Below are 27,179 nucleotides of genomic sequence, written 5' to 3'. Positions count from 1 at the left end.
GAAGTGTGATTGGTTCAATTTACGGTAAATTACGATCTAGTTGAAAAAGGACCAATGAGAGGCATTGTAACAAACTCATTAGGCATAAGAAATGTACTAGTAAATGTCATAGCAACAAGTTGTCTACTGCTGAAGTTTGAAGGGGAAAAATGTTATTTTTGTGCAGTTGAAAGATCCAGAAATATAAAAAAAACAAATGTGAGAAGCTCTTAGGATGTCTACGGGCAAAGGAAAACAAAGGTAATGTCCATAGTTCATGAATTTTCGATAAATCATGGACCATACTGAGCTGAGTCTGAGTCTGAGACTGAGTCTGAGAGAGGCTCACTGCACAGAGTGACTGCTCTGCAACTGTGCACTGCAAGCTGTGTGCTCAGTCCCCCAGTCATTGCATTTAATACACACCCATTCCATGGGTCATGTGGTACAGAAGCTAGAGCATTGGACTCATGATTGCAAGGTTGTGGGTTCGAACCCCATCTCGGCCATTGTATCCACTCAATAGACCCAAGCCAAGACTGCAACTTGCAAGAGTAATAAATAATTGTACCATCCAAAAATGGACCGTCAGGCTATGATGTTTCCAAGCAGATGTAAAAGTTTGTAGAAATTGACCTTGTGTCAGCTTGGCGTGATGGCAATCGCCCCTGCCGAGTTCCTCCAGGAGTTTCAAAAATACCTACCTACCTACCAACATCACCCATGATCATGTAACAACTAACATGTTGCAATGCATGACAGAAATGCAGTGCAGTGCATTCTCGATCATAATAGTCGGGACAGGCATAACAATTTCAAATTAATTCTATTAACATGAATTGTTGTTTATTGGAAGAGAGAACTTCTCAGAAACAATTTGACACCAAAACCAATCTTCTACTGTATTGCTAAGTGAAGTTATGACGAAATTACTGTCGGAACATTGGGCCATTTTCTCTGATAAGACTTACCATAGGATTAGGAGTGCATGGGGGGACTTGATAATTTTTGTGCCCCCCTGTCAATTTTTTGTTTTCATTGTAATTTTATCTAATTTTTGTTGAATATTATGTATGTTATCATTTCCAACACATCTGTGAAATTTTGTATGAAAATTCAATTTTTAAGGTGGTTTTTTGGGCCCATTTTAGGCAAAAACAATGATTTTTCCCAAGCGAAAAAAAAAAAGTGCTTTCTCCCAGCAAATAAGTAAACTGGAATTGTTATGTGAAAAGGATGAAAGTTTTTGTCAAACCATGTTTCCCTTTTGTCAGAAGATGAATTTTGGGTCTAAATAGAATTTTTTCCCAAAAATGCCCCTTTTTGACCCCTTTTCTGACCAAAACGGTGATTTTCACCAAGGCATATATCTCACAGAAAAAAATATTAAAAAGTGAAGTCAATGTTGCATTCTGCTTCCTAAAGCATTGAATCTGTTGTCAATGCAAACTAGAGCATCTGAAAACGATTCATTTTGGTTTTATTCATCATTTTCTCCAAAATGGTGTTTTCAGTGGCACAAAATGGCACAGATTTACATAGGGCTTTATTATCAAGTAAAATAAATAGCGCCCTCACTCAGATGTGCCTGCCCCTATAATAGAGCCAACTTGGGCATGTTGGGTATGCACAGAAATCTGCGCCTGCCCTATAGCCAAAATAACAAATTCTCGATCATGAGAGGATGTACCTTTTGAGTCAGCGTACTTTTCATAGAATATCAAGATCGCGCGACCTGAATGACCGAACCTTGACCTTGCCTAGCAACGACCGTGTGATTGGTCAATTCTCAAAAGCTGTGTTTGTGCCGTAAGCGCCGGTCTTTGCGTAGTACGCTCAGCGCAAATAACTGTGCGTACCCAAGTTGGCTCTCAACTCATGATCGAGAATTTATTATTTTGGCTATAGCCTAGAGTGTAAAAAAATTAATACAAAAAGACCACACATGCACTCTCAATGGCAATGCATGAATGACTGTACAAGCATGACAAACGTATCTTTTGAAATTTGAGATTTGATCATTCTCCAAGATTCACGGTCTTGTTTGTGTAAATAGTGTTCTTCCACAAAATTTGGCGCAGTTTATGGCGTATACCGTTGGGTTCTGCTAATTGAATTATGAATACTAGCGGGATACCCGCGCTTAACCCGTATACCGGTACTCGTACCTTTTTGTCGTGTTCACCCGTTATCATAACCCCGTCCATGTACCTTTTTGTCCTCTTTTTCCTTCTTTCCGTATTATCATGTCCACTGGTCTCTGGCTTGCAAGTCGCGTGGCTCTGCGCCATTTACGCGCTTGATGGCGTAGTACGCACGCGACGCCGACGCGCTGCCTGCCAGCTGCAGTGACGCAAAGGCTGCCAACCGATTTTCATAACAAAAACACCCGTTTTACCCATATTTTCACTGTTTTTGCAGCCAATTCTTGACCGTTTTCAACCAAATAAAGTGCAATGCATTCCCCGTATATCTCTTAATCTCCTGTGTGAATTTGGCGACATTTGAATCCAAACTGACAGAGCCTTTCAATCTTCATACTAACACACAAACATACATACATGTATTCCCCTATTTATAGTAAGATGATTTATGTCATATTAGTCATATACCAGAAAAAAGTTACTTGCATTTGTGCAGGTAAACATAGAAAATCTACCTGCACAAAGTGAAAGTAACTTGCACACAATTTAACTATAAGAAGTTTGTGCCGTGAAACTAATCATCGTTTTTACAGATGAAAAGTAAAAATTTGTGTCATTTCAGTATAAAGGGATATTTGATTTAGAGGCACATTGTATGTTTCTGATGACTGATTCCAACTGTAATTTCACGACTAAAATTCTACATGCGCTTGTGGGGGCATTTGAAAAGTTACCTGCACAGAATCAAAGTCACCTGCTTAGACTTAGTAGAATATGGTACCTGTAATATTTATTAGTGTTTCTATTCATTTCGAACACTTTTACTGATGTTACTGTTGTTGTACATTGTTCTTGTTTTTACTTGTTTTAGCAATACCCTCAAAGTGATGGGTGGTATGAACATGAATCGCAGCAAGGTTGGCAGCTCCATCAGCCAGAGTCGAGTTGGTGGTAAATCAGTGATGGTTGGTGGTGCTTCGCGTACAACCCTTACGTCATCCAGTCGTCGAAGTCAGATAGCTTTGGACAGCAAAGCTGAAAATAGACTGACGGGGAAAGGACCACACCCTATACAGGTATGATAAATTATGTGTATCAGTCAGGGTACTATAAAGAAATTAATATAGTACTAGTAGATTATACTTTTGTGTGAAGTCTACTACATTGTAGACTCTTTTCTATACTATTGTGTAAAGTTTGATGATCTTCTCAGATCAATTTGTTTACCACAAATGGTTGGCAGTTCAATTTCCAAGAAAATTACTGGGTATCAAATATATGACCGAGATTGTATTGCCCTTTTCCTCTGTTCATTATGGTGTCTTTGCTTGCTTATCTTTATCGCCATCTTTATATCCTTCTTCCTCAAGAACAGTAGGTTAAACCTGAGGTCTTTTCCCAGCATCGCTGTCATCCAAATACACCATTTTTATTTTTGTATACACCCATGCATGCTCAGTCACCCAAAGACCACATTCCTTCCTGTATCAGTCACCCATTGGGCCAAACTTGTTCAACTTGAATGGCAACATAAGTTTTTTTTGTACATAGTCTCTACTATTCAAATACACACTTTGCTTTTGAAATGAGTTACAACTTTTCTTTTGAACCATGTTATATTGATGATGCCCATGGGTCTCAATGAATAACAGAGGATACCTTATAATATCCATTGAGTAACCCAGACATTGGTGATGATTTTCTCCTCCCTTGATTAGAAAAATGATTATCTAACAAAAAACCCATTTTACTACAATATATACACGATACAATAAAACAAAAACCATACAGAAGTGAAATGAACAGATCAAAATGAAAGTTTTATTTCATAAACAAAAACAAGGACATTTATTATGTTATGTAACCTAATACCCCTTTTGATAAATAGTATTATAGTAAATTTTGTTAACAACATAGTTTCTGACTTTGACTCTACAGGTATTTGACGATGGTGGTAATGATGTCACACCTCAGCCTTTGTTGGTAGTTGATCCAGCTCTTAAAGCAACTCAAAGCAAGAATATGTTTGGTGGTGGAGAGTCTAGCATAGGCACAGTAAGTACATCCCATCCATCTTTGCTAAGGTTTAGATGCATCTTGATGTCAAAATTAGCAGAATGACGGAAAAAATCTACAGTATACTGAAATATGGGTTAGCAAATTTTAAACTTCAAGATTGTTGTGTACAGGTTTATATAATAATTATTGCCTTATAGCTGAAATTATTTTAATAATTTCTTAGTAAAGTTGAAAAGTAATGCTGTTCTGTGGACTGATGGCACAGTCATTTGACAATTGATACCATACCTCAAGCGAGGCTGCCAAGTCTCAGAAATGCATTAAAGTAAAGGTGTGATAACTTCTTAATTATTCACACATAACATAAAGGGAAAAAGATAAGAGTCAATGAATCTAAGTATAAACCCAACATGGTCTCATTTTTTAACACAATTTTTTAAAAGAGAATCATGGAATCTAAAGATTTTGCAGAAATCACATAAAAACAAGCTTTTTTGCTCCTTTTAACAAATTTTTCAAAGGAGAAAAAAAATCACATAAAAACACAGTTTTGTCACTTTTGTTTTTATTTATTATTGTTTTTTTTTTAACAAAAGTTGTTAAAATGAACTTGTTCAACTTTTTCTTAATCTTGAGACTCCCTCCATTCTAGGGATGTTTTTTGTTTGTGTTTGTCTTTCAGTTTTTTTTAGATATCAGCCTTATTTGGCCACAAGTAAGTCCTAAGAATTGTGATATTGATTGTTAAATTTCAGCTTTAATTACATACCAACATTAACTGATATCTTGTTATATATTTGATTAATTTGAAGCCAACAGATCTGATGTCCCAAGCATCAATCTACCAGGCTGGTACCACAAGTTTTGCTGGGCCATTCACTCAGTCTGTTTTTGGAACTAGTATAACCAAATCAAGTAGATCATCCTTTGCTGATGATTTTGAACCAGAACCAGTGGCTGTAACAGACAATATTTTCTCTGGTCTGGGAGGTAAGTTGCACCTAGCCTCGGCTCAAGGTGTTAGGGCACCTGGGATAGTGTTTTTTTCTCTTTTTTTCTGATCTCTGTAAGTCTTGTCCATCTACCACTACTGTTAGTATATCAGATCGCTTGCGGCCCTGCCGGTCATGGTCTAGAAAAACAGGGATATGGTAAAACCAGAGAAAATTGCTGATCCCAATTTTCATAACGTAACTGCTCTCAGCAACTACATGAACTCAATCTATTATAAGCTAGCTTAGTGATCTTTCTCCCAGCACAATGCTAATCTAATTACAATATTGCCGAGGCGTTTGTGGCTATTTAATTTCAAGTCTGTCTATAAACTCTGCAAGTTGATCTTATTGGAAAGGAAACATGAAATTAATGAACAAAATATTATATTTTTATGCTATAGTATAAAACTTGATTGGTATACTTTGCCACTATTCCATACGGTTATGTATGCTCCATGTTCAACATATAACACTTTGACTAATTGAGGCAAGTGGGATGTCAGCAACCATATTTATCCAGTTAACTAAAAAAATTCAGTGCATATCACTTCTTGATGTTAATTCATTGAACTTACAGGAAATGACTCAAGATATTTTTTCCATGTTTTTTGAGTAAGGACCAATTATAATATCAAATAAACTTTTTCACCCTCCCGATAAAAATCATGCACATGGGGCGGAAGTTTTTGGAATCTCCTTTAGAGAACCCATACCATTCTCTTGCATGTCGGCTTTATTTGTCTCAATATTTGTTTGAGTACAAACACTGTTAGATCATGCTCCCTTCTGACCTGTCCAGTTAAAATTGTTGTGTGGCCGTTTTAATTTAACTTTAACAGATATTCAAACAAGGAGAGAGGAAGTAAAAGAGGAATTGACAGAAACCGATCTTGACAAAGCTGTTGATATTACACTATCTGAAACTGATACCATATGGTTGATTGATATGAGGGGAGTGTGCGTGTCAGCAGAGGCTGATGAGGCTGCCGTAGTTACAGAGAAGAATGAAAAATACAAAGAGGTAAGAGAACTAATTGCTGTCTTTTCTATAATTCACTCTCATTGAGTGTATGATATAAACATCTTCAGATGTACAACCTTACATGCGCAATGTTTTTTTGCGCATGATAGAAATTTACCTACCAGGGTATCAGCTGAATACAATTCATCTATTCTTATCAACTGGGTTGTAGCTATGGTAGGCGGCACTGGGCAGTGCCGCCCAGTACTCGCTAATATCACCCACCATTAAACAGTGATTTTTAGTGGTGCTGCCCACCAACCAAATTACCAAAACCACTCTGGACATCACGTCAATGCCAGAAACAGATTTTTAACTAGAAATTATCAACAAACTAAATGGTAAAATCATATATGTACATTAAAAGCAAGGGTCGCGCTAGGCTGCGTTTTTGCGTCCCGGACCCACCAAAACCCGAATCCCACGCATGAATATTGCAAAAGCAGTGAGTTATTGCGTCCCGTCGTACGCAACAAAAATTCCCACATGTTGTTTTCTATATCCAGGTTTCATAAAACTAGGCTCAAAAGTGTCCTCAACTTGCATTATGCACATCATTTTCAAGCAACTGAACACCTGAAATACAAAATTATGGCCTAATTTACTTCAATAATTAATATTATGCACAGTAATACTGCTTTGTGAGTGAAAATTTTGACAGCAAAACAGCAGTGATATCGCGAAAATACGGCGAGATCTCTGGCTATGGCTGCCATTGTTTACTGGCAAATACCGACAATAGAGGGCAGTATTAAAAGTATTATTGGGCAGGCAGTGGGTAGGCGGAAATATTAGGTAATTATACTAATTTGATTGAAATAAAAATTAAAATTAAAAAAAAAAAAAAAGAAGAAAAAAGAAAGAAAAAAAAAAAAAAAAAAAAAAAAAAAAAAAAAAAAAAAAAAGAAAAAAAGAAAAAAGAAAAAAGAAAAAAAGAAAAAAGAAAAAAAAAAAGAAAAAAAAAGAAAAAAGAAAAGAAAAGAAAGAAAAAAGAAAAGAAAGTAAAGAAAGAAAAAAGAATGAAAGAACAAACAAAAAAATACAATAATATTTAATATATCCCCTGCTCCCCCCCCAAAAAAAAATTATATGGTATCACACAAATAAATTTAATTGGCTAGACAATAGTTGGGACCCCCGATATTTCTTTAGGGACCCCCCATTTTTGCATTTTCTGTTAGCTCGGGGGTCCCAAGGGACCCCCGAGCTTTTGGACCTAGCGCTACCCTTGATTAAAAGTTTAATAGTTAACTCACTGAATGGCCAATGACCATTGAACTCTAACTTAATACCTTTTGAAAATGCTGCCCATCACTCAAAAAATTTTGATTGATTTGCAGTTATGTGTTTTTGTTTGTTTTTATGATTGATCCTTTGTGGATCTTAAGAGGTCTATCCATCCATTTGCAGTTGGTTGGTTGGTTAAATTTTATTTACATGTATGTATTTATATTTTTCTTTACAGCTGTGTAAGAACCGTGATGGTAATGATAGATATGCAGAACGTGGTATGCAGACTTTCAATGATGGTCTCAAAAACAAAGATATACAGACAACAAAGATTGTATTACAGGTATGCAAACTGGGTTATTCCATTTAAAATTCATACACCCCTTATAGAAGACATGACCTTAATCTTCCATAAGAGTGTGAATTTGTAATGGTGTGACCTGAATGGGTGACACCATTTGAAATCTACACCCACTGTGAAAGAGATTTTAAGTCATGTCTTCCATGGGTGTGTGGATTTCAATAGCCCTGCCATTTACTCATACTACCAACATTTTGACTATGATTAGAGTGTAATCTGATGTTGAAATACATAGTGTCTCACATTACAATCCAGTACCCCATCCCCTAAAATAATAACAATGTAGACTTAAAATAGCACAGGTATCCATCAACCAAATAACACTCATGGCGATGGTGCTTATACAGTATACATTTATGGTACAAAAGAGAGTAAAGTCAAGTGTTCCATAATTTTGCAGCTGCAACTTTAAAAGATCTATCAGGCCATTAGTTTTAATCTGTAGACCTGTATTTGGCTGATTAAATTGATCAAAAGCAATGGTTGATATAAGCAATCTTTAAACTACTGGAGATGCCTTAATCCAAACAATGTTTGAATTTATTGACACATTCATTTTGTAGGGTTCTCATCTATTGCAATTCACTATTGTGCAAAGATGTGACACCATATATTATTAATGAGCACAATCATCATTTTGTCAGCACATTCCATTAATTTATTGTTCTCTTTATCTTTTAAGGATGTTGGTTCAACAGCAACAAATTGGGACATGTATGATACTTACTTAGAAGAAGCAGCAAAAGCCAAAGGTATGGAAGTTGATTGATAACAATGCTTTAAGATCTGTGTATAGTCTGATGTATATGATTAGGGGTGTTCGTCCATTACAACAGCAGTGGCATCATCATGGGGGACAAATGCTCCCTCAGTCAGAGATCTTACCACCCCCAGCTGACTCCCATCCCCCTAAAAGCCCCCCCCCCAAAAAAAAACATAAACAATTTCCACTGCAATTTTTCAGAAATTTCATGATTTTTTTGGCCCCCTGCCCCCGGAAAAAATATAATTGTGGGTGTTTGTCTGTTGCAATAGATGCACCCATTTTATTCTGTAGCATTTGTCATTGCAAAAGGTGTTGCAGAAAAAAATATGTTAAAAAAATAATTATCAAGCACGAATCACATGGTTTTATTTCAATCAAACTCATATTAACCATAAAAATGAATAAAACAGCTGTCTCTCAACACGCGATATTCAAAATTCCCGCACCGAAATTGTCTAGAGCAGTGACGTCCCAATAGTTCAATGAAGCCTGTCGACAAATGAGCACAAATAACCATGATGTCACTGCTCTAGAACATTTCGGCGCAGGGAATTTTGAATATCGCGTGTTATTCGTATTTATGGTTAATATGAGTTTGATTGAAATAAAACCATGTGATTCGTGCTTGATAATTATTTTTCTAACATATAAGACATAATGTTGTGATTGCCGGACACTTCCTAAATATGAGTGCTATATAACAGTCACTTACTCACCCAATTTAAGGTGGGTAACCTGATTGACAGCCTCATCCCCCTACTTTTCCCCATCAAAATGCAGATTTTGGTATCAGGTGAAAGCTCATATTTTTCTCATTAACATTAGACATTCCAAGTTGGTATATATCGGAGAAATCATCAAAAAACATAAAATTAGACTCGACTGTGGTATAACATGTTTAAAACTAATTCAACCGTTTTTTTGATGATGGGACTAATTTCAATATGTTAATGAGAAAAATAGGATCTCTCATTTGATATCAATTTATTACATGATCATGATGATTATTATTTAATAAAAACACTGTAGGACCAGTATCACACTGTATAAATGTCAGTAATTCCGTATGGAATTGGTCACATTTACAATTAACATTTACGTGTTCTTTTTGCATGAATGTTCGAAAGGGACAACATTTAATGTTATACGTAAGTTTTAACAAATTCAATTTTCCAAATATATCAGGTCACCTTCCTTTAAATAGAATTTGCAATATATTAATTACTGTAAGGCAACATAGTATTAATTTTTTTAAGATTTCAGCGCTGAATTTGTAAAATGGATCTCTTTCTGTGCAATTTGCATGATGTTGTGACATTTCATAATTTCCAACTTCTTTAACTAAGCCGTAACTACATAATATATATTCTGTTCTTTTAATATGTCAATTTGTTTGGGTCAGTGTAATTTAAGTAAAAAATTTAAAATGTAAATGAATTATGGAGTTTATGTATTGGGAATCAAGAGATCTTACGACTTTTACTGTAATTTTATGACAGCTGAAGAAGAGAGGTTGGCAGAAGAAGGACCATCAGCCAAATCTAAAGAGACTAGTGAGACACAAACCAAATCTGAAACGCAAACCAAAAGTGACAGTGAAAACAAAGAAAATGGTAGGTACAGGTATTACCGTTCTTGTTTTAAGACAATGGTTGTGGATGCATACAAACAGAAAGTTGTTATTCTAAAGGAACGTCTGTATGAACACAATAAAAAGTAATATCCTGCAGTATTTATAAGTAGCCATTTGGCTTACACATCACTATAGACCACTTGACATCATTGTTTATCAAGAAAGGTGAGGGACTGGTCTATCGATATGCTTGAATGAACCGCTACTCTGTTCAATGACTTTCTTGTACTATATGAAATGTGGTGGGCGATTTAAAATGCACATGCCCTGAGCAAACTACGATACGTATGCAAATTGCGGGGCAAAGAACAATGGAAATTGCCATAATTTGTGCGCATACTGCTGGGCAATGACGTCACATGTCAAGTAGTCTATACTTTGATCAGCTCATAATCGGCGGACCTTATATCATCCCGGATTAATATCAATATATTTTATTTTGAGACTTGTCTTGTGACATTTCGCCAGAATAATCATAAATTATTCATTCTAGTCCTATATATTGTCTATTTTCTTTAACACACACAATTACACCAGACTGGTCAATATATCACTCTTAATGTGGGTCTACTATTCGGAGTAGTAGTATAGTAAAAGCCTAACAATTCCCGCTGATCACAAGCTGATCAAACTATATAATCTTAAAGATGAATGTGGGTATTTTATTTTGCTCTTGGCGTTCATAACAATGACATGACCAAATAACCAGCTGCAACATATCATTGACCAAAACCCAAAATTTTAATTTAGTATAGTGACGATATCTGTCAACTCATTAACTAAACAAAGGAAGACAATGTTATAAAGCTCCGAATGACTAAAGAATAAGGATTTCATATAGCACTATAATGGATAAGATTTGGAGAAATACTGTTCAACTGAATGTTTTTAACATATATATATGCTGTAATCAAATAATATTTGACTTAATTCTCAGAAAGTTTGTGAGTTCTGTATCTACAGCTCATAATGCTTTATTAGGAAAATTGCATTGCATACAGAATGCTATTGTTGCTTACAAGCCTAACATCACCTGCATATGTGTTTCAATGTTATCAGATACCAACAAGGAAAGTAGTGCAATGACAACATCAGTGACAGAATCAGAGTCAGGAGCAGAGCTGGACAAAGTGGCAGTACATGATGTGGATGCAGAGACAAGTCAGAATATACTACTGGTAGGTTTATGCAATGTTAATATTATAGTTCAAAATCAGTGGTGAACCTAAATCGATTCTGCAGCCCCTCCCTAATTCTGAAATTCAACTTGATTATAACCAAATTAGCTGTATTTGTGCAAAATGTTTAAGCCATTGTTGCTGTTATTGTTGTTTTCTTGCACAGAGTGATACTTTGAAGAAGGATTTGTTTGTTATGGAGAGAGTAGTTACCCTGAACTCATTCCAGCCCAAGCAGGCATCGTATAGAAGTTTACCTGTTGTACAAGGTATGGTATTATTGGAATTCAATTGAGAGTGCAAAACAAGATAGGTGTCTCAGTTCTATTTTCAGAGAGGACAAAATGTAATAGTGGTGTTGGTAGTGAAAAAGGATTTTTACTCAGGATCATGAGTTTGTAGGATTGGAAGCTCATGAAGAGCCACCTATTTCAGGATGCTTATCAGCAGTAGTTTTGAAGCTAATGGAGCACCGTTGAACATTTCGAAATGAATTTGGCGCTATGACATTAATGTAACTGATTGATTGATTAATTGATGGGGGGTCAAAATTTGGCTATTTTCCAAAAAAAAAAATCAGAAAATTTTGGAAAAATGGACCCATCCTTATATCAAAATTGAGGGTCATTGATATACCAAAAGGCCGAAAATCCTACGGCACATCCCTGTATGGTCATTTGTACTGAATTGGTTGCTGACCTGCGTGGTACAGCATTTTTGGTCTGGTTGACAGGACGTCATATGCAAACCTTTTAATTTGGTCTTCAATTTTAATAGAAATGCTTATCATCCCAATACAGATATCGACAGAATAAAACCAGTAGAGGAAACAGAGAATGAAGATGATTCTGAATCTGTGGCAGAGTCTGTTGCTCCACCAGCACCGGTCACAGAGACTATCACGCAACTAGGTCCTAATTTAGATAGATTATGGGCTTACACCTGTAATTTGACTAAAGGACGCAATGTGAGCTGTATGTCTTGGAATAAAATCAACTCGGTAGGTAATCTTGTTTTGTTGTCCAAATTTATGCTTTTTTTCAGCATGTTTTGGGCCTTTTAAGCCTGAATTCACATGCTTTTTCAGGCTATTTTCAAAAAAGCCATTCATGCCACAGATGTAAGACAGCTCTATATGACACTTATTGAAGATGTAAATATTCAGCAAAGTTGTAAACTGGCTTGATCACGGGTTATAAATATAATTCACTTATTCCTATAATGCCCCGTATCTGTTCTCCAAGTTGCATGCTAAGGGGGCGCAGCACTAATTCAGCGTCCCATAGGATAATGTGTGAATTCGGCCTACTTCAAGCGCCATTTCTGGCGTCCCTGTAATACTTGGCAAAATAAATTTGGTATCAAATTAAAGCTCTGTTTCTCTAGATTCCAAAACTTTTGTCGGCATATGTCGATGACCATTGACTTTTTTCGCTATTTGCGGTGCAAAAAAAAAGAAGTAAAAATATACTAAACTCACCACTCACATTTCAAAATCGGGGTTTCTCCTAATCCGCCACAGAGAATTGCTTTTGAGATCAATTGTCCGTTTTTTTCTGCATGTTATCATTAAAGACATTTGTCGAATTCATATGAGCCGATTTTGAGTGTCGGTAGATATGGTCGCTACAATCTCATATTCACTATGGACTATATTAGCCGAATTTTGTTGTTACATAAAATGCGGAGTGATTTAGTGTTGCGCCCTCCTAAGATTCTAATAGTCTATTTTTACTCATTCATGTCCTGATATACATTGGGCCATTCCAGTTGAAATCCTTACATCCCTCAGACATGACCTTAATCTCCTACACAAGGGTATATATTTTCAAATGGAGTCACCCAATCAGGTAACCCCATTTGAAATTCATACTCCCAGGGTGGAAGATTAAGATTATGTTGATGTAGGTATCTCAAAATACATTGCTTAAAATAATTTTGCTTTATTGAGCCAATTGATCTTACTGAAAATATCACAACATATTATTTACTGTTCAATTTTGATAACTCTTGGTGCTGACTTCTTTTACAGGATTTGTTAGCAGTTGGCTATGGCCAGTTTGGCTTCACTGACCAGAAAGGAGGTCTAGCCTGCTGCTGGTCACTCAAAAATCCAGAGGTAAGAAACGTCATATTGTTAATGATTATTGAAATGGTGAATTTCTCTTTGATCTATACACGGGCTGTCATAATAAGACATGTAAGAGTTATGTAAGATTCCTATATATGAACTAACTTGCAGACATGTATATTATATTATTATTATATTATGCATATGTGACGTGTCATGTCAAAAGGAGACACTTTTGGACAGGATCGTAAATGGAGAAATAGCCAAAAATCTGCCCGGGTGATTTTTTCACAATTTGCGTTTGTTGCGAATTTGTGATGCAATTAATGTTTAAAATATTGTCTGATAGTTTCAAACCCGAATAAACTGGCATCTTGTATTTTTTGAGACATTTTTCAAGGTAATTCCTACTCTCAACATTGTCAATAATTTTGACGGCCGAATTTTTAAAGGCCGATATCTCAATTTTCGAATTTTACAATATCATAACTTACGATCTCAATATATTCACTTAGAAATGTCCGATTACATTGGGGAAAACGGCATTGTGGAGCAAAATATCTCTATATTTAAGATATGTAAAAACCTCAAAATTGATAACCTGTCCAAAAGTGTCTTCTTTTGACATGACACGTCACATATTCAATTCAAATAAAGGTGAAATAATTTGTTAGTATTAAAAGCTGGTATACATAATAATATATTCTTGGTGTTTCATGATTATAAAATAGGGTTCAAAATGATTGCTTTTGTAATTTCAGTATCCAGAGAGGGTGTTCCAATGTGAAGCAGGCGTTACAGCTATGGATTTCTCCAACAACAACCCAAATCTTCTTGCAGTAAGTAAAACAATAAGCCTATGCAGTGAATGCATAATAATTCACATGTAGCATAGGCCCAGTCTAGTATACTTAGTGGCAACACTAGGGGTCACATTTCCCTTCACACACACGCACCCCACCCACACATTCACAAACTTGGGTTTTGCACCCCACACCCCATTTGCTCCTCCAGTCAGAACAAAAAAGTCATGATAATCATGCTATTTTGGGGATGGAGGAGGGGGGGGGGATGCCCAAATTCACATTACGCCCTCACTTCATTTCATACCCCCCTCCCTGCCCCTTGGAATGATATTACTTGTGTTGCCACTGAATAAAATTAAAAGATGTTATGGCATGGCTTGTCATTATCGAGGTGATATTGCCTGTAACTTGACAACCGGCAATTTGGTCCACTTGTGATGTCGGTTTTTTTTTTTTTTCAGGAAAAAATGTAGGAAGGAGGAAAATAGTGATATAAAGATCAACAAATCAAAAAATAAATCTTGACTATATTTATTGACCAATTTTAAGTAAAATAGTTGTGTAATATCTTTGGTTGCCCTTTGCTTCTCTCTCCTTCAGATTGGTATGTATAATGGTACTGTAGCCATCTACAATGTAAGAAGTTCCAGCACTGAACCTGTTCTAGATAGCTAGTAAGTATAAACTCATAGGTTTGATTTCTTGGAGCTTGGCCAGTGGGCAGGCTTCAGGCTTCCAGCAGGCTAGCCTTACCAATGAAGATCCATTTTATTGATTTATCTTTCAAGGTGATGTACGATGTGAAATAGTTAGCACTGATATATAGGACTAATTGGGCTTAAGCCAGATATGGCTTAGGAAGCCTGACTACTAGCCGTGCTTCGAGAAACTGGCCCATACAGTCTACCAGTCAAGAATGTAAATGATCATGTTGAGTTTATTGCAACTAGGGAAAATGTTTCATTTTCTTATTCTTTTTTTCCCTTTATGGGTGATGCTAAAAGTTGGAGAATATTGTAAAACTACAAGCTACTACACCGATTATTTTCTGTATTTAGTATAACCCCCTGCGAAGATTTACCAGATTAAGTGAAATTGTATACAGGTTCACCAAGGCCGTATCTTTAGCTAATAAGGATCCATGCCTATGGAAGGACGTTACTGTAACGTTACTATAGGACGTTACTGTAATATACAGTATGATACTTCGGGTTGATACTGGCTTTAATCAAGACTAGCTGTAGGTATATTGTTACAAGCTGAAATCTATCTCAATATAATGATAGTAATGAAAATTGCTGTATCTTTTCTCCGTAGTCAAAATAATGGGAAATACTGGCTTTAATCAAGACTAGCTGTAGGTATATTGTTACAAGCTGAAATCTATCTCAATATAATGATAGTAATGACAATCGCTGTATCTTTTCTCCGTAGTCAAAATAATGGGAAACATGCAGGTCCAGTTTGGCAATTGAAATGGATAGACAAGGAGAAAGGGACATCCACGGATGAGAGAGGAGAACTACTCATATCGGTATCAACTGATGGCAGGGTCACACAATGGCAAATCAGAAAGGTAGATATTTCCTTCATCAGATTTTGTTTGTAAGATTTTGCCAAAGGGAATATTCAAGACATACTAGAGAGCTTGCGATTTCCAAGCATACGTTTCATACGCCTGTGCATCTATTCAAAATCCTGTCACATGAGAGTGATTTGGAATAGATGCAAGTATGTATGATACATACGTTTGGAAATCACAAGCTCTCTATTAATGTCTATTAAAAGTGTTTTACAATTTCTGGACTTCCACTCAGGTTGTTGCCATTTGTAAGGTACTTGACACCGGTGCTACTTTAGGTGGTAGATAAATGTAAGAGCTCCTGTATTCATGTAACTTTGTTCTTGTTTATAAATGGAACCAACTTGTAATTGTGGTTTCACCAGAAGATAGGAAAACCAGTGTACAGTTTGATCAGCTCGTAATCTGCGGGAATTGTTAGGCTTTTACCACTACGCCGAAAAGTAGACCCACTTGAAGAGTGATATAGTTGACCTGTACGGTCTACATTGTGTGTGTTAAATAAAGTAGACAAAGTACAGGACTTGAATTATATAATTTGTGATATTTCTGGCGAGATGTCACAAGACAATTCTTGAAATTAAATATATTGATTTTAATCTATGATGTTATAAAGCCCGCTGATTACGAGCTGATCAAACTATAGCTGATTCTGGCTGTAATGATTATTCTAGATGTAAGCTTGTTAGAGTACTGTGTCTTAAAGCTGCCTCCCTGAATTATGCTAGAATATTTATGTGTTTATACTTACTTTCTTTCAGGGCTTTGAGTTTGCTGATCTTATGAAATTAAAGCGAGTTGCTAAGGCAACTAAGAAAACCAAAGATGGAAAGGAGCCAAGAAGTGAGGGTGTCATTTCAAGACAAGGATCAGGTCTCTGCTTTGACTTCCACGCAAAAGATCCAAACATGTAAGTTTTAGTGAATTTTGCATTTTTTTTGCAATATTTTATTACATCTGTTGTTATCAAGTTCATCACAACACTGTTTTTGAGAGAACAAAGTGCAGTATTAAGAGACAAATGATATGAGTATGACAATTAGACTGGTTTATACTGCCCCAAAATGATCATGGTAATCAGGTCACCTTTGTGGCAGAAAGACGAGGGACTTTATAGTACATGTACCGGTCCTTTCAAACTGCGGCACAACTCCTGTCTGGCATTAGAAGTTATTAGTGTGTATTCCCAATCATCATTATATCTGAAAGTGATAGAAAGCTGGCTTTCAGCACATAATTGATGGTCACATAGCTTGCTTTTTGGCTTTTGAGTAACATATTCCTCATCATGTTTTACATCCAATTTGTTGTGTTTTATTTCAGCTACTTAACAGGTACAGAAGATGGCCATATTCACAAATGCTCATGCTCTTACAATGAGCAATATCTGGATACATTCTTTGGTCACACGGTGAGTTTGTAAAGTACAAAAGAGTTGTAATAAGCTTGTTGCTGAGGCATGCAAGTTTTCTGAAGGCTACTTATAATTTCCTGCATATTGACCCTTGGTAATACTTCGTCTACTATTGCTTTGATTGTGTGCAGTGTGCCACGCTGGATTGCACAATACATATCTTTGGTGAAAGTAAGAGCTGAAATCATACATCACATATAAGGAATAATCTGTATGCACAGCAAAAATGCTGGATTAACCTGGTGGAACCTCATCCATTGAAGGATGACATCTGAATTAGTGAAACAAAATGTGATGTAACTTTCTCTATTCTTTAGCATCTGTATAATTACATAGCATATTAATTCGCTGTCATAGTGCACGTTAGAATATGACCGTTGCTAGGTCAACTGGATCACGCTTTCTTTATTACGAACCACTGAACGAAATGATCACAACACAAAGTCTATGGCATATCAAAATTTGGAACAGATGTATGAGCCCAGGCTTGGAGCAGTAACTAATGGTTACTAACGTGCTCTACGACGGCAAATTAACTTGTGAAGCCTATTGTGTTAATACTCCTTTGGTGTGAAGCATGCAGAAACTCAAAATCTTCTCCCTGTGTTTCCAGACTAGACCTCATCCTGTTGCTAATAAGTCTATCCTTGTCTTCTTCGCAGGGTCCTGTTTACAAAATCGAATGGTCACCATACCTGCCTGAAGTGTTTCTCAGCTGCAGTGCTGACTGGAGTCTGAGGTTGTGGCTTCAAGACAGACTCAAACCAGTTATGAACTTCCACTCTTCAACTGTGAGTATACATTTGTTTGGATTCCTTTTTAAGTTGTCCAAAGGAAAAAAGCTTATGGCATCACAAGTCATGTGTCAGTCAGTCACATTGTCTCACATTAATATTTACTATGCATGGTGTTCACTACGGTACCCATATCTTCGTATGATTTGGAATCACCGTCCCTATTTTTTTTATATGTTTCAAGGAAGGAACATGACAAGTGAAAATTTTTTTGTTCAAGCAAAATAGAGTATTAATAATAGTATAATGCACATGCCTAGAATCTTAATTTAGTTTGATCCATCCCATAGCTCAGGAACAATTTGGAACAATGTACTTTTGTTGGTTGACATCATACCTGCCAACTACTCAAAATTCAGTTGGACTGTCCCTGTTTTTTGCTTTCCCACTGTGAAAAATGGGTACTCTGTGAGATTTTTCGTCATAGAAGATATATTGTTCAGCAAACATGTTTGCAATCAAAAAACAAAATTATGCATTTGTTAACAACAAATAGCCTCTTCTGTGTCTAAGACTGCTCCCAGCAAATCACTGCTTGGACCATGTCTTTTGACTGGTGTCTTGGTTTCTTACTTCTCAATACCGACATTTATGAGACATGCATTAGAAAAGAAAGATTTATGTGAAAGAAAAAGGGTTAAACAGGAGTCTCTTTTCCCGGTCCCAGTCGTGAAAGTAAACATGTATAATTAACCAAATATTATAATGTTAGTAAAAGTTTGTAATATGTAATATACTGAAGTCATGTAGCAACTTTCACCTTTTCATCCTATTTGCACAATAACTAATTCTGAAGAAAGCTGAAGATGTAAGCGATTGCTATTTTCTTGCCACATTAAAGATGATAATAATTAATGCTTGACTTTATAGTAGAAATAAATGTGTGGAATATTATAGAGCTGAAATATGTAAAAGAGTAGCAAGTTCTCACTTGACTTAACCTTTCTGTAGCTTTTCCTTTTCCATAACATGTCGCAATTTGCTGAGCTAAAGACCAAGCCCTGCTCTGGTCTGCTACATCCCATGTAAAAATACTTTTGTATTAACTATGGCCACTTCCTAATGCTTAAAAGCCTTATCGAGGTGCTGTATGAATCATTTTCTTGTGAGAGAACTGTTTAGTTGCTTAATTGGTTGATACTTTTCTAATAAATGAATAAATTCCTAATTTTGTCACAAGTTTCCTTAATCTCATTTTATGTTATGTTTTGTTATTCCATGTATTCTTTTGTTGCCTTGCTGCAATTGTACCTTAACGTAGTTGTAGTATTGCAGTATTGTATTTTTAATTTTTAATGGTAGTTTCAATAGCTGTTTGACAGTACATTGTATTAAGTTTGGAAATAGTATGTTATTAAAGTGTGGGTCAGTTGGTCTTCACAATTATTCTATTCCATTTTTCGCCCTGATGTGGCAGTGATGTCAGTGCGCATTTCATTGGGTGCAGCTTCAAACCACTGGTGTTTCATCCAAAGTGCTAGTGTACACAAGCACACGCTTAAAGATGCTGCATAGATGCACTCTCGAAACAGTTGTTTCAAGGCGTTGCCGTCACTGCCACATCAGGGTGAAAAAGGGTATAGCACAAGAGTCCTGATTGGCAGATTGAATCGGGTCATAAAATATCAGCATCAACTGAACAAGTAAAATTACATGATGTGACCTGGCCCATATTACTTGATCATTACAGCAGATTGCAATGACAGGTGTGAACAGGTTGTGACAGGACCTGTAGTTGCGCCATTGGGCCATTCCATTTAAAATCCGTACACTAGCTACAATGTATGGAAGACATGATCTTAATCTCCCACACAGGGGTAACCTGAAGTTTACTCTCCCTGCACATGGAAGATTGAGGTCATGTCTTCCATAGGGAGTTTATGGATATAGAGTTCAACTGGAATAGAACGTTTTGTGTAATTTATTTTACAAACTGCCCTAGTTAGATAACATTTTGACATGATATACATGGATGTTATGTTTCCTCTGATCCTGTTATATAACACATTAATCTGTATTATGCATTGTTACACAGAAAGCAGTGATGGATTTATGCTGGTCTCCAACATCTGCAACAGTCTTTGGATGTGTTAATGAAGGAGCTGTAGAGATTTGGGATCTCAACACAAACATGTAAGTTCATCATTAAGTGTTTGTTAGTTTGTTATAATTATATATACTAGCGGGTACCCAGCGCTTGCATGAGCCCCCGCTAGATGAGTAAACGGGGGCGGTTAGTAAGCGGGAGGCGGTTAGCATAAACGATGGAAATGGTAATCATGGCAATTGGTATCGATTTAACAGCTCAATTATTACATTACTACGTGGTCAGTGATGTTGTACCAATTTTTGCCTCCATTTTGCAAACGACTTCCATTAGCATATCTTTTGCTTAATTTTTGTACCTAAACACCCTTTTGACTTATTTTTTCTTTGTCTTTCCTTTTTTCTTTCAGTTTCTCTCTCTATCTCTTTCCATTTCTTGCTTTCCCGTTATTTCGTTCCATTTCTCTCCTTTTCATTTTCTTGCTTGTTCCCTTTCTTTCTCTCTGTCTCTCTCTCGCTCTAGCTCTTTCTTTCTTTCTAGGCCTATCTATCTTTTTTCTTTGTCTTTCCCTTTCTTTCTTTTCGTTTCTCTCTCCCTTTCTCGTTCTTGCTTTCCCTTTTGTTTCGTTCTCTTTTTCTTTCTTTCTTTCTTTTTTCTTTCTTTTTTCTTTCTTTCTTTCTTTCTTTCTTTCTTTCTTTCTTTCCTTCTTTCTTTCTTTCTTTCTTTCTTTCTTTCTTTCTTTCTTTCTTTCTTTCTTTCTTTTTTTCTTTTTTTTTTTTTTTTTTTTTTTTTTTTTTTTTTTTTTTCTTTTTTTTCTTTCTTTCTTTCTTTCTTTCTTTCTTTATGTCTTTCTTTCTGTCTTTCTTTCTTTGTCTTTCTTTCTTTCTTTATTTATTTCCTTCCTTCCTTCCTTCTTGCCTTCCTTCCTTCTTCTTTTTTACTAAGGCATAAATCCCGGAGTGGGGAATAAATTCCCCCAATTTTTTGGTAAGGGGCATGGTCTATACAATCACCTCCATGTTGGCGCATGTATGTGGTTTCTTTCTTTCGTTAGTTCGTTCTTATAAATTTGTTTCTGTTTCATCAAGTAGGCCTATAGCAACATTGGGTTTCAAGAAGGTTGAGTTAAATCCCCCCCAATATTTGGATAAGGGCAATGGTCCATACAATCACCCCCAAGTTGACACCTGTATACATAGGCCTATAATGGTTTCAGACAAAATTAACCTCATATTTGGCCAAACTATAAAAAGTGCCCATTTTTGCGGTCTTCGTGCTTGAATTTGTTCCACTTTTGCACGCATGTATTGTGGCCGGTTCTTTCTTTCGTTCGTTCTTTCTTTTAAATTTGTTTCTGTTTCATCAAATAGGCCTAGGCCTATAGCAACATTGGGTTTCAAGAAGGTTAAATTCCCGGTGGTGGGGGTTTGATAAGGGCAATGGTCCATACAATCACCCCCCCAAGTTGACACCTTTATACATGTGGGTTTCTGACAAAATTAACCTCATATTTAAATTAATCTGTCGCCAAAATGTGCTGGATTCACTGTAGGCCTATTTCAAGAAATTGATTTAAACGGACCCCATCCCCCATGTCAAAAGAAACCTACGCCATCATTAATGTTGCCAAAAGGTGCGGATTCACTATTAATATGCCTACTTCCAAGAAATGTTTTTCATCCCTATCCCCAATGTCAAAAAGAAATCTCTGGCGCCATTGTTGATGCTAATCAGGCCTAGGCCTACCTTAACATCTTCGAAAGGCATCACAAAAGAAGTTTCCGGAAATCATCATAAACGAATGCAGTTGATTTATTATACGGTTGCGATTTAGTGATATTTTCCGTCTTAGATGAAACTGGAACTTAAAGTTTTGTTACCATTAAGCGGCGTCGGGAAGTTGCCACGACCGTGCGTAATTCAGCGATATAACAACGCAGCAACGGACCGTAAATAAGCGGGCCACCATTTGGTTGATCCACCAAATAAATCCAAATAATTATTTGTTTTTATTAATTTATCTATCTATCTATGTATATTTACCATTCATCTGGAAATGCTAGAACTTATTTATTTATCTATTTATTAATTTATAATTTATCTATAGTCTCTGAGATGATACCAATGAATCGATCATAAGTACGGTATCGAGTATCGGCAAGTTCCTCTTCAAAGTATCGATCAGTATCGATTATCGGCAAGTTCCTCTTTAATAGTATAGATTTAGTTTAATTTAGCAAAACAATAATATCATTGTATACTGGGATCATACTCCATAACATATTTTGACAATTTGGATAGAATTCTAATTTTTGTTTGAAATCACTTTTTGGAAAAACTAGAAAGACACTTACTCTTGTGGAACACATTGTTTTTTATGAACACTATCACCAATAATATATCTGCTTTTGTATTATAACATTGCAGGTTGGATCCTATCATAGTAAATGTGCCAGCACCTGGTGTGAAGCTTTCCTGTTTGACATTTGCACGCAATTCAGATGTAAGTGTACTCCTATGCATAATTACCATTTTCACCCTGATGCGTTGGGGCAGCTGTTTCGCTTGCATGTGTGTACGCCAGCGCTTTGAGCGAACACTAGCAATTATTTGAAGTTGCACCTAATGACACACTGACACATTATGGTGAAAAATGGCATAGTAATTATTGGTAAAGTATCACCATCAAACCTCATATCATCTATATTGTAAGGTTGACAAATCAAGCAGGACTTTTGTAGATTATGAGAACCACATTTTGTACTTGGGAGCTATTGATTTTGAACTGAATTGCTTGGGTAACTGATGATTGTGTGTAAAGAGGATCAGGCTAAAATATGTAGTTATTGATAAACTCATACAAATTCATACTTCCACTATGTTAGGCAGGAATTTTATGAAATGGGATATAAATTATAATTAAAAATAAAAGTGTATCAAAAGTGGTACCCTTTGGAACTGAATGAGATCTTGACTGATACAACATGAAAATCATTGTCAGGGCATGTCCAGTAATACAGTGTCACATAGCAGAAGTCGCCTCTTGGTTGCAGGTGAAATCAGACATAAATGACCGTAGAAATAGATCTGTGGAAATCGATCATACCTTTTTTAAAAGTTGCATCAAAATAACTTTTGGGAATTAACTTGTTTTATTTCAGTGTATTTTAGTTGGTGATAGTGAGGGTCAGGTGTCTGTATACCAACTGAAATGTATGCCAACAACAGAAGATGATCAGGTAAGATTGTTTTGTTTTTCTAAAGGCCCATGATGTCCTTTTCAGTTCTTTGTTCTATTCCAAACATAAAATAAGCTTCCAGAAATCAGTTTTGTTTTTCTAAAGGCCCATGATGTCCTTTTCAGTTCTTTGTTCTATTCCAAACATAAAATAAGCTTCCAGAAATCAGAATTACCAGCCTTATTCCCAGTATAGTTTGGAAAAAGTAAGATCAGAGTTTGTTATTTGATGGCAAGCTTTGGTGATTGACTGCTGGGAACATGTATCTGATGCTGGACGTGTAGGTTGGGTGCTAGCGATTGTCTGCTCTGCAGTCACCAGCACCCCTGCACAAGCAAGTCAAATTTGCATTAGGCTGTGTTGGCTCTTTAGCACACAGATAGAACAGTCACTAACAAAACGTCAACCAGCCAAGTTTCACAGGCAGAGTACTGATTAATGAATCTTTGGAATTAATTTTCTCAAAGTATTAGGTTTTAAATCACACTATCAAGTTTTATGAAACAGGTGACTAAACCAAAGAAGAAGAAGATTGGAGGATTATTTTTCAAGTTTGTTTTTGCTCTTATACAATCCTGTTGTTGTTTTGTTTTCTTACAGACGGGTGTACTTGCCAAGTTAATCGAACAGACTATAGCCAGCCATGATAACCATAAGAAAAAATGAAAAGTGCTTGATGAAATGCAGTGGATACAGTCAATCTTCCGATAGCTAGAGCAGGGGTTCTAGTGGGAATTAGGGCAGCAAGCTTAAAATGGGGTGTCTCCAGATTACTCAGGAATAAGGTGGGAAATATGATACACATATTTGATAGGGGATTATGAGTGGTCTAAATGTTCAGAAATGGAATTGTGTTCAAACTCAGGATTAGGAACCTCTGCCCTAGACCAAAAGGCCACAGCAATATGTGACGTGTCATGTCAAAAGGAGACACTTTTGGGCAGGTTATCAATTTTGAGGTCTTTACATATCTTAAATAAAGAGATATTTTGCTCCACAATGCCGTTTTCCCCAATGAAATCTGACATTCCTAAGCAAAGATATTTAGTTCGTAAGTTATGGTATTATAAAATTGGAAATTGAGATATCGGCCTTTACAAATATTATTGACAATGTTGAGAGTAGGAATTACCTTTAAAAATACAAGATGCCAGTTATATTCCGTTCTGAAACTTTCAGACAATATTTTTAACATTAATAACATCACAAATTCGCAACAAACCCAAATTGTGAAAAATTCACCCCCGGGCAGATTTTTGATTATTTCTCCATTTACGATCCTGCCCAAAAGTGTCTCCTTTTGATATGACACGTCACAAATACTCTGGATTGAACATATTTGGATGAACACAAGATCTGGTCCAGTAATTAAAACCCTGTGTGTATTTTACATGGAAGTGGTATGCGGCCAGTCAAGCAGATTCAACACAGTAATCACTAAAATATAATACTGTATCAGCACTTGTGATTCAACAGGAAAAAAAAATCATCTATGAAGTTGATGACAACATATTTAGATAATATATGCCACCCATTTCCACAAAACCAGCAACATGTTGAAATGTTGGCAATCTCATATCACAGGTGGTATCATCACGAGATTGCCAAAACTTTTTAATGAACTTTTCTCACATTTTGACATAGCTGTAAGAGTATTTTTATAAGTAACCTTTTAAATTGAGGGGTCAGTGACACAAAGAAAATGAGATTGTGATATCAAAATTGTCAGAAACAATGAGCACTTTCCAATAAGCACATTGAAGTAGCTCCATTTAGCACCCCCATTGAAATCAATGGCCAGTGAAACATAGACTTAAATATATAAGTCAATATGGACCATTATCTTCAAACTTATTTTTCTCAGAATGGTCAAAATGGAGTTACGTCTTTGTGTCACTGACCCCTCGAAATGATACCAAATTAAGGATATGATACAATTTTTCATGGGTTGTTTAGTGCCAATGAATTTTTTCCAATTACACAACACTGAATTAACCAAAGTAAACAGACAGTTTGAATATAATCCTTATCTAAAATACTTTTGGTGCTGCGATGTCACATGGGGTACCACATTCCAATACACTAAACACTTGACAAATTTAGATGGTATGTATCTTTAAAAGGCCTCTCGGAAGGTCTGTCGACATATCCCAGGATTTGCGTAAAAGGGGTGGATTTCACCAACATGTACGATACATCGTAAGTCCTTTAACCCATCGTAACTCTTCCAAATGATTTTTAAATGATGTCATACTTCTGATGGATTTAAGGACTTGCGATATATTATAGATGTTTATGCACCCAGGTCACATATTTAGCATTCTTGCCAGGGGGGGGGGGGGCTTTCGGAATAATACTTGTTTTAAGCATCCGCATGAATGAAAACACAGACTTGGGTTGGTTTTAAAAAGCAAAACGAGGATCCGAGTGGATCCGCGATTTGGGTCTCAAAACAGTCATTTTGCTAAAAGAAGGGGTGTTTTTTAAGGACTATCCTCGCTTAGGGTAGTTGTTTTTAATTACCCAATTATCGGCCATTAGTGGGGACATGTTTATCAAGTTATTCTGAACTAATGAGTGGTTTCCGAGGGTGTGACCTGCTGTACATGTGTACGGTCATTTAGGGTTAGTTTGACACATTTTCGACATCCTAGCTTAGGGTCATTTTTAAGTCAATTCACACGGATGCTTACAACTTGAGTGCCCCCGGAAGTCTTGGCATTAAAATTCTCAAAAGTCAGGAGAGTTACAACTCCATGACCTGTTGGCATGATCATCTTAAAACAAGGTTCTTCTTGCAAAATGCATCTTGTGTTGCTTGCATCTTTCATTACAGAATTACAGCTTATGTATTATAAAAGCATTCCGAGGTGGTGCAAGAAAAAACAAAAATACTCTTTTGTGCATGCGTTTTGCACGGAGAACCTCATTTTGGTAGTAAGATGGCTGTTACGTGGCATCAAAAGCTTGACAGTTTTAACCTGACTGATGGCAAACTGGTTGAAACTCTATTTTTATGAAGTAAAAAATGTTTTCAAAGTATTTGTGTTGTTTTCCTATATTCCAGAAGGGGAATGTAATCCGTCCATTTATCTGCCGTCCTAAAGCAAATAAATCCCTCCATATGATTAAGGGATAAATTATTATACATGTGTATATTTATTTTAAAATGTATGTACATTTTCTATGTAAATTTTATGTACTTCAATAAAATTATTCATGAATTGTACAAATGGTGTCTACTGAGCTTGATTTACAAGATCTTCAAATGAATTGTTAGCATTCTATAAATGCTAAGCAAATTAAGGTGGTACTACACCCCTGGCAAATGTTGTGCCTATTTTTGCATTTTTCTCAAAAATTATAGCGTATTGGTAACAAGTAAGATATGTATATTATAGGGGCAAGAACTACAACTACTACACTGGAAATTTTATTTCAGCACAGACAACAGTTGTGGAGTAACAGTCAAAAATGAGGGAAAACCAATATTTGATCAATAAATCAATAACTACTTGCCTTGAGTTGCTGAATTTCCAGTGCAGTAGTTGTAGTCCTTGCCCCTATAATATAGGCGCTATAATTTTTGAGAAAAATGCAAAAATAGGCAAAAAATTTGCCAGAAGAATGTTTTTAATTGTTTACCCAAAAAGTTCCTATTTCAATTTGATTGTAAATTTAACATAGTGAAACCAAAATTATGCTAAAGCCATAATGTACACTTTCCATAAAATTTTATTCTTTGCTCAAAATGATGAAATAGTATTAGCAATAATCAGTGTTCGAATTAAGGAAAAATAAATGGTTGTCCCACGGACAACCAGATTACAATTTCAGGTTGTCCGTCTCAAGTTTTTGGTCGTCTGTAGGCCTACAACGGTGACAAAGGCTACAGATTTA

At 36.1% G+C, this 27,179-nt stretch overlaps 1 protein-coding gene across 1 annotated transcript; it reads left to right on the top strand.

The window, feature by feature from the left end:
* The first annotated feature begins 23 nt into the window (after positions 1-23).
* On the top strand, positions 24-25,195 carry LOC140147685 (dynein axonemal intermediate chain 4-like). Its single transcript, XM_072169456.1, has 22 exons — positions 24-240; positions 2,995-3,199; positions 4,062-4,178; positions 4,955-5,132; positions 5,977-6,158; positions 7,624-7,731; positions 8,432-8,501; positions 10,015-10,128; positions 11,208-11,326; positions 11,493-11,595; positions 12,127-12,326; positions 13,359-13,445; positions 14,159-14,236; positions 14,804-14,877; positions 15,638-15,779; positions 16,547-16,695; positions 17,109-17,196; positions 17,862-17,990; positions 20,029-20,126; positions 22,468-22,543; positions 23,202-23,279; positions 23,880-25,195. The coding sequence occupies exons 1-22, from the start codon at positions 215-217 to the stop codon at positions 23,943-23,945; spliced, it is 2,487 nt and encodes an 828-aa protein (XP_072025557.1). The 5' UTR covers positions 24-214; the 3' UTR covers positions 23,946-25,195.
* The last annotated feature ends 1,984 nt before the right edge of the window (positions 25,196-27,179 follow it).

The sequence above is a fragment of the Amphiura filiformis genome, chromosome 1 (assembly GCF_039555335.1).
Source record: "Amphiura filiformis chromosome 1, Afil_fr2py, whole genome shotgun sequence".
NCBI lineage: Eukaryota > Metazoa > Echinodermata > Ophiuroidea > Amphilepidida > Amphiuridae > Amphiura > Amphiura filiformis.
Note: the sequence above shows the minus strand (reverse complement) of the source record. Positions and strands in the feature narration are given on the sequence as shown.

Coding starts and splice junctions, on each gene's coding strand:
- LOC140147685 (XM_072169456.1), top strand. CDS start 215: ATGTCTACGGGCAAAGGAAAACAAAG. Junction 8,502..10,014: donor AGAAGCAGCAAAAGCCAAAG/GTATGGAAGTTG, acceptor ATTTTATGACAG/CTGAAGAAGAGAGGTTGGCA. Junction 23,280..23,879: donor CAACAACAGAAGATGATCAG/GTAAGATTGTTT, acceptor GTTTTCTTACAG/ACGGGTGTACTTGCCAAGTT.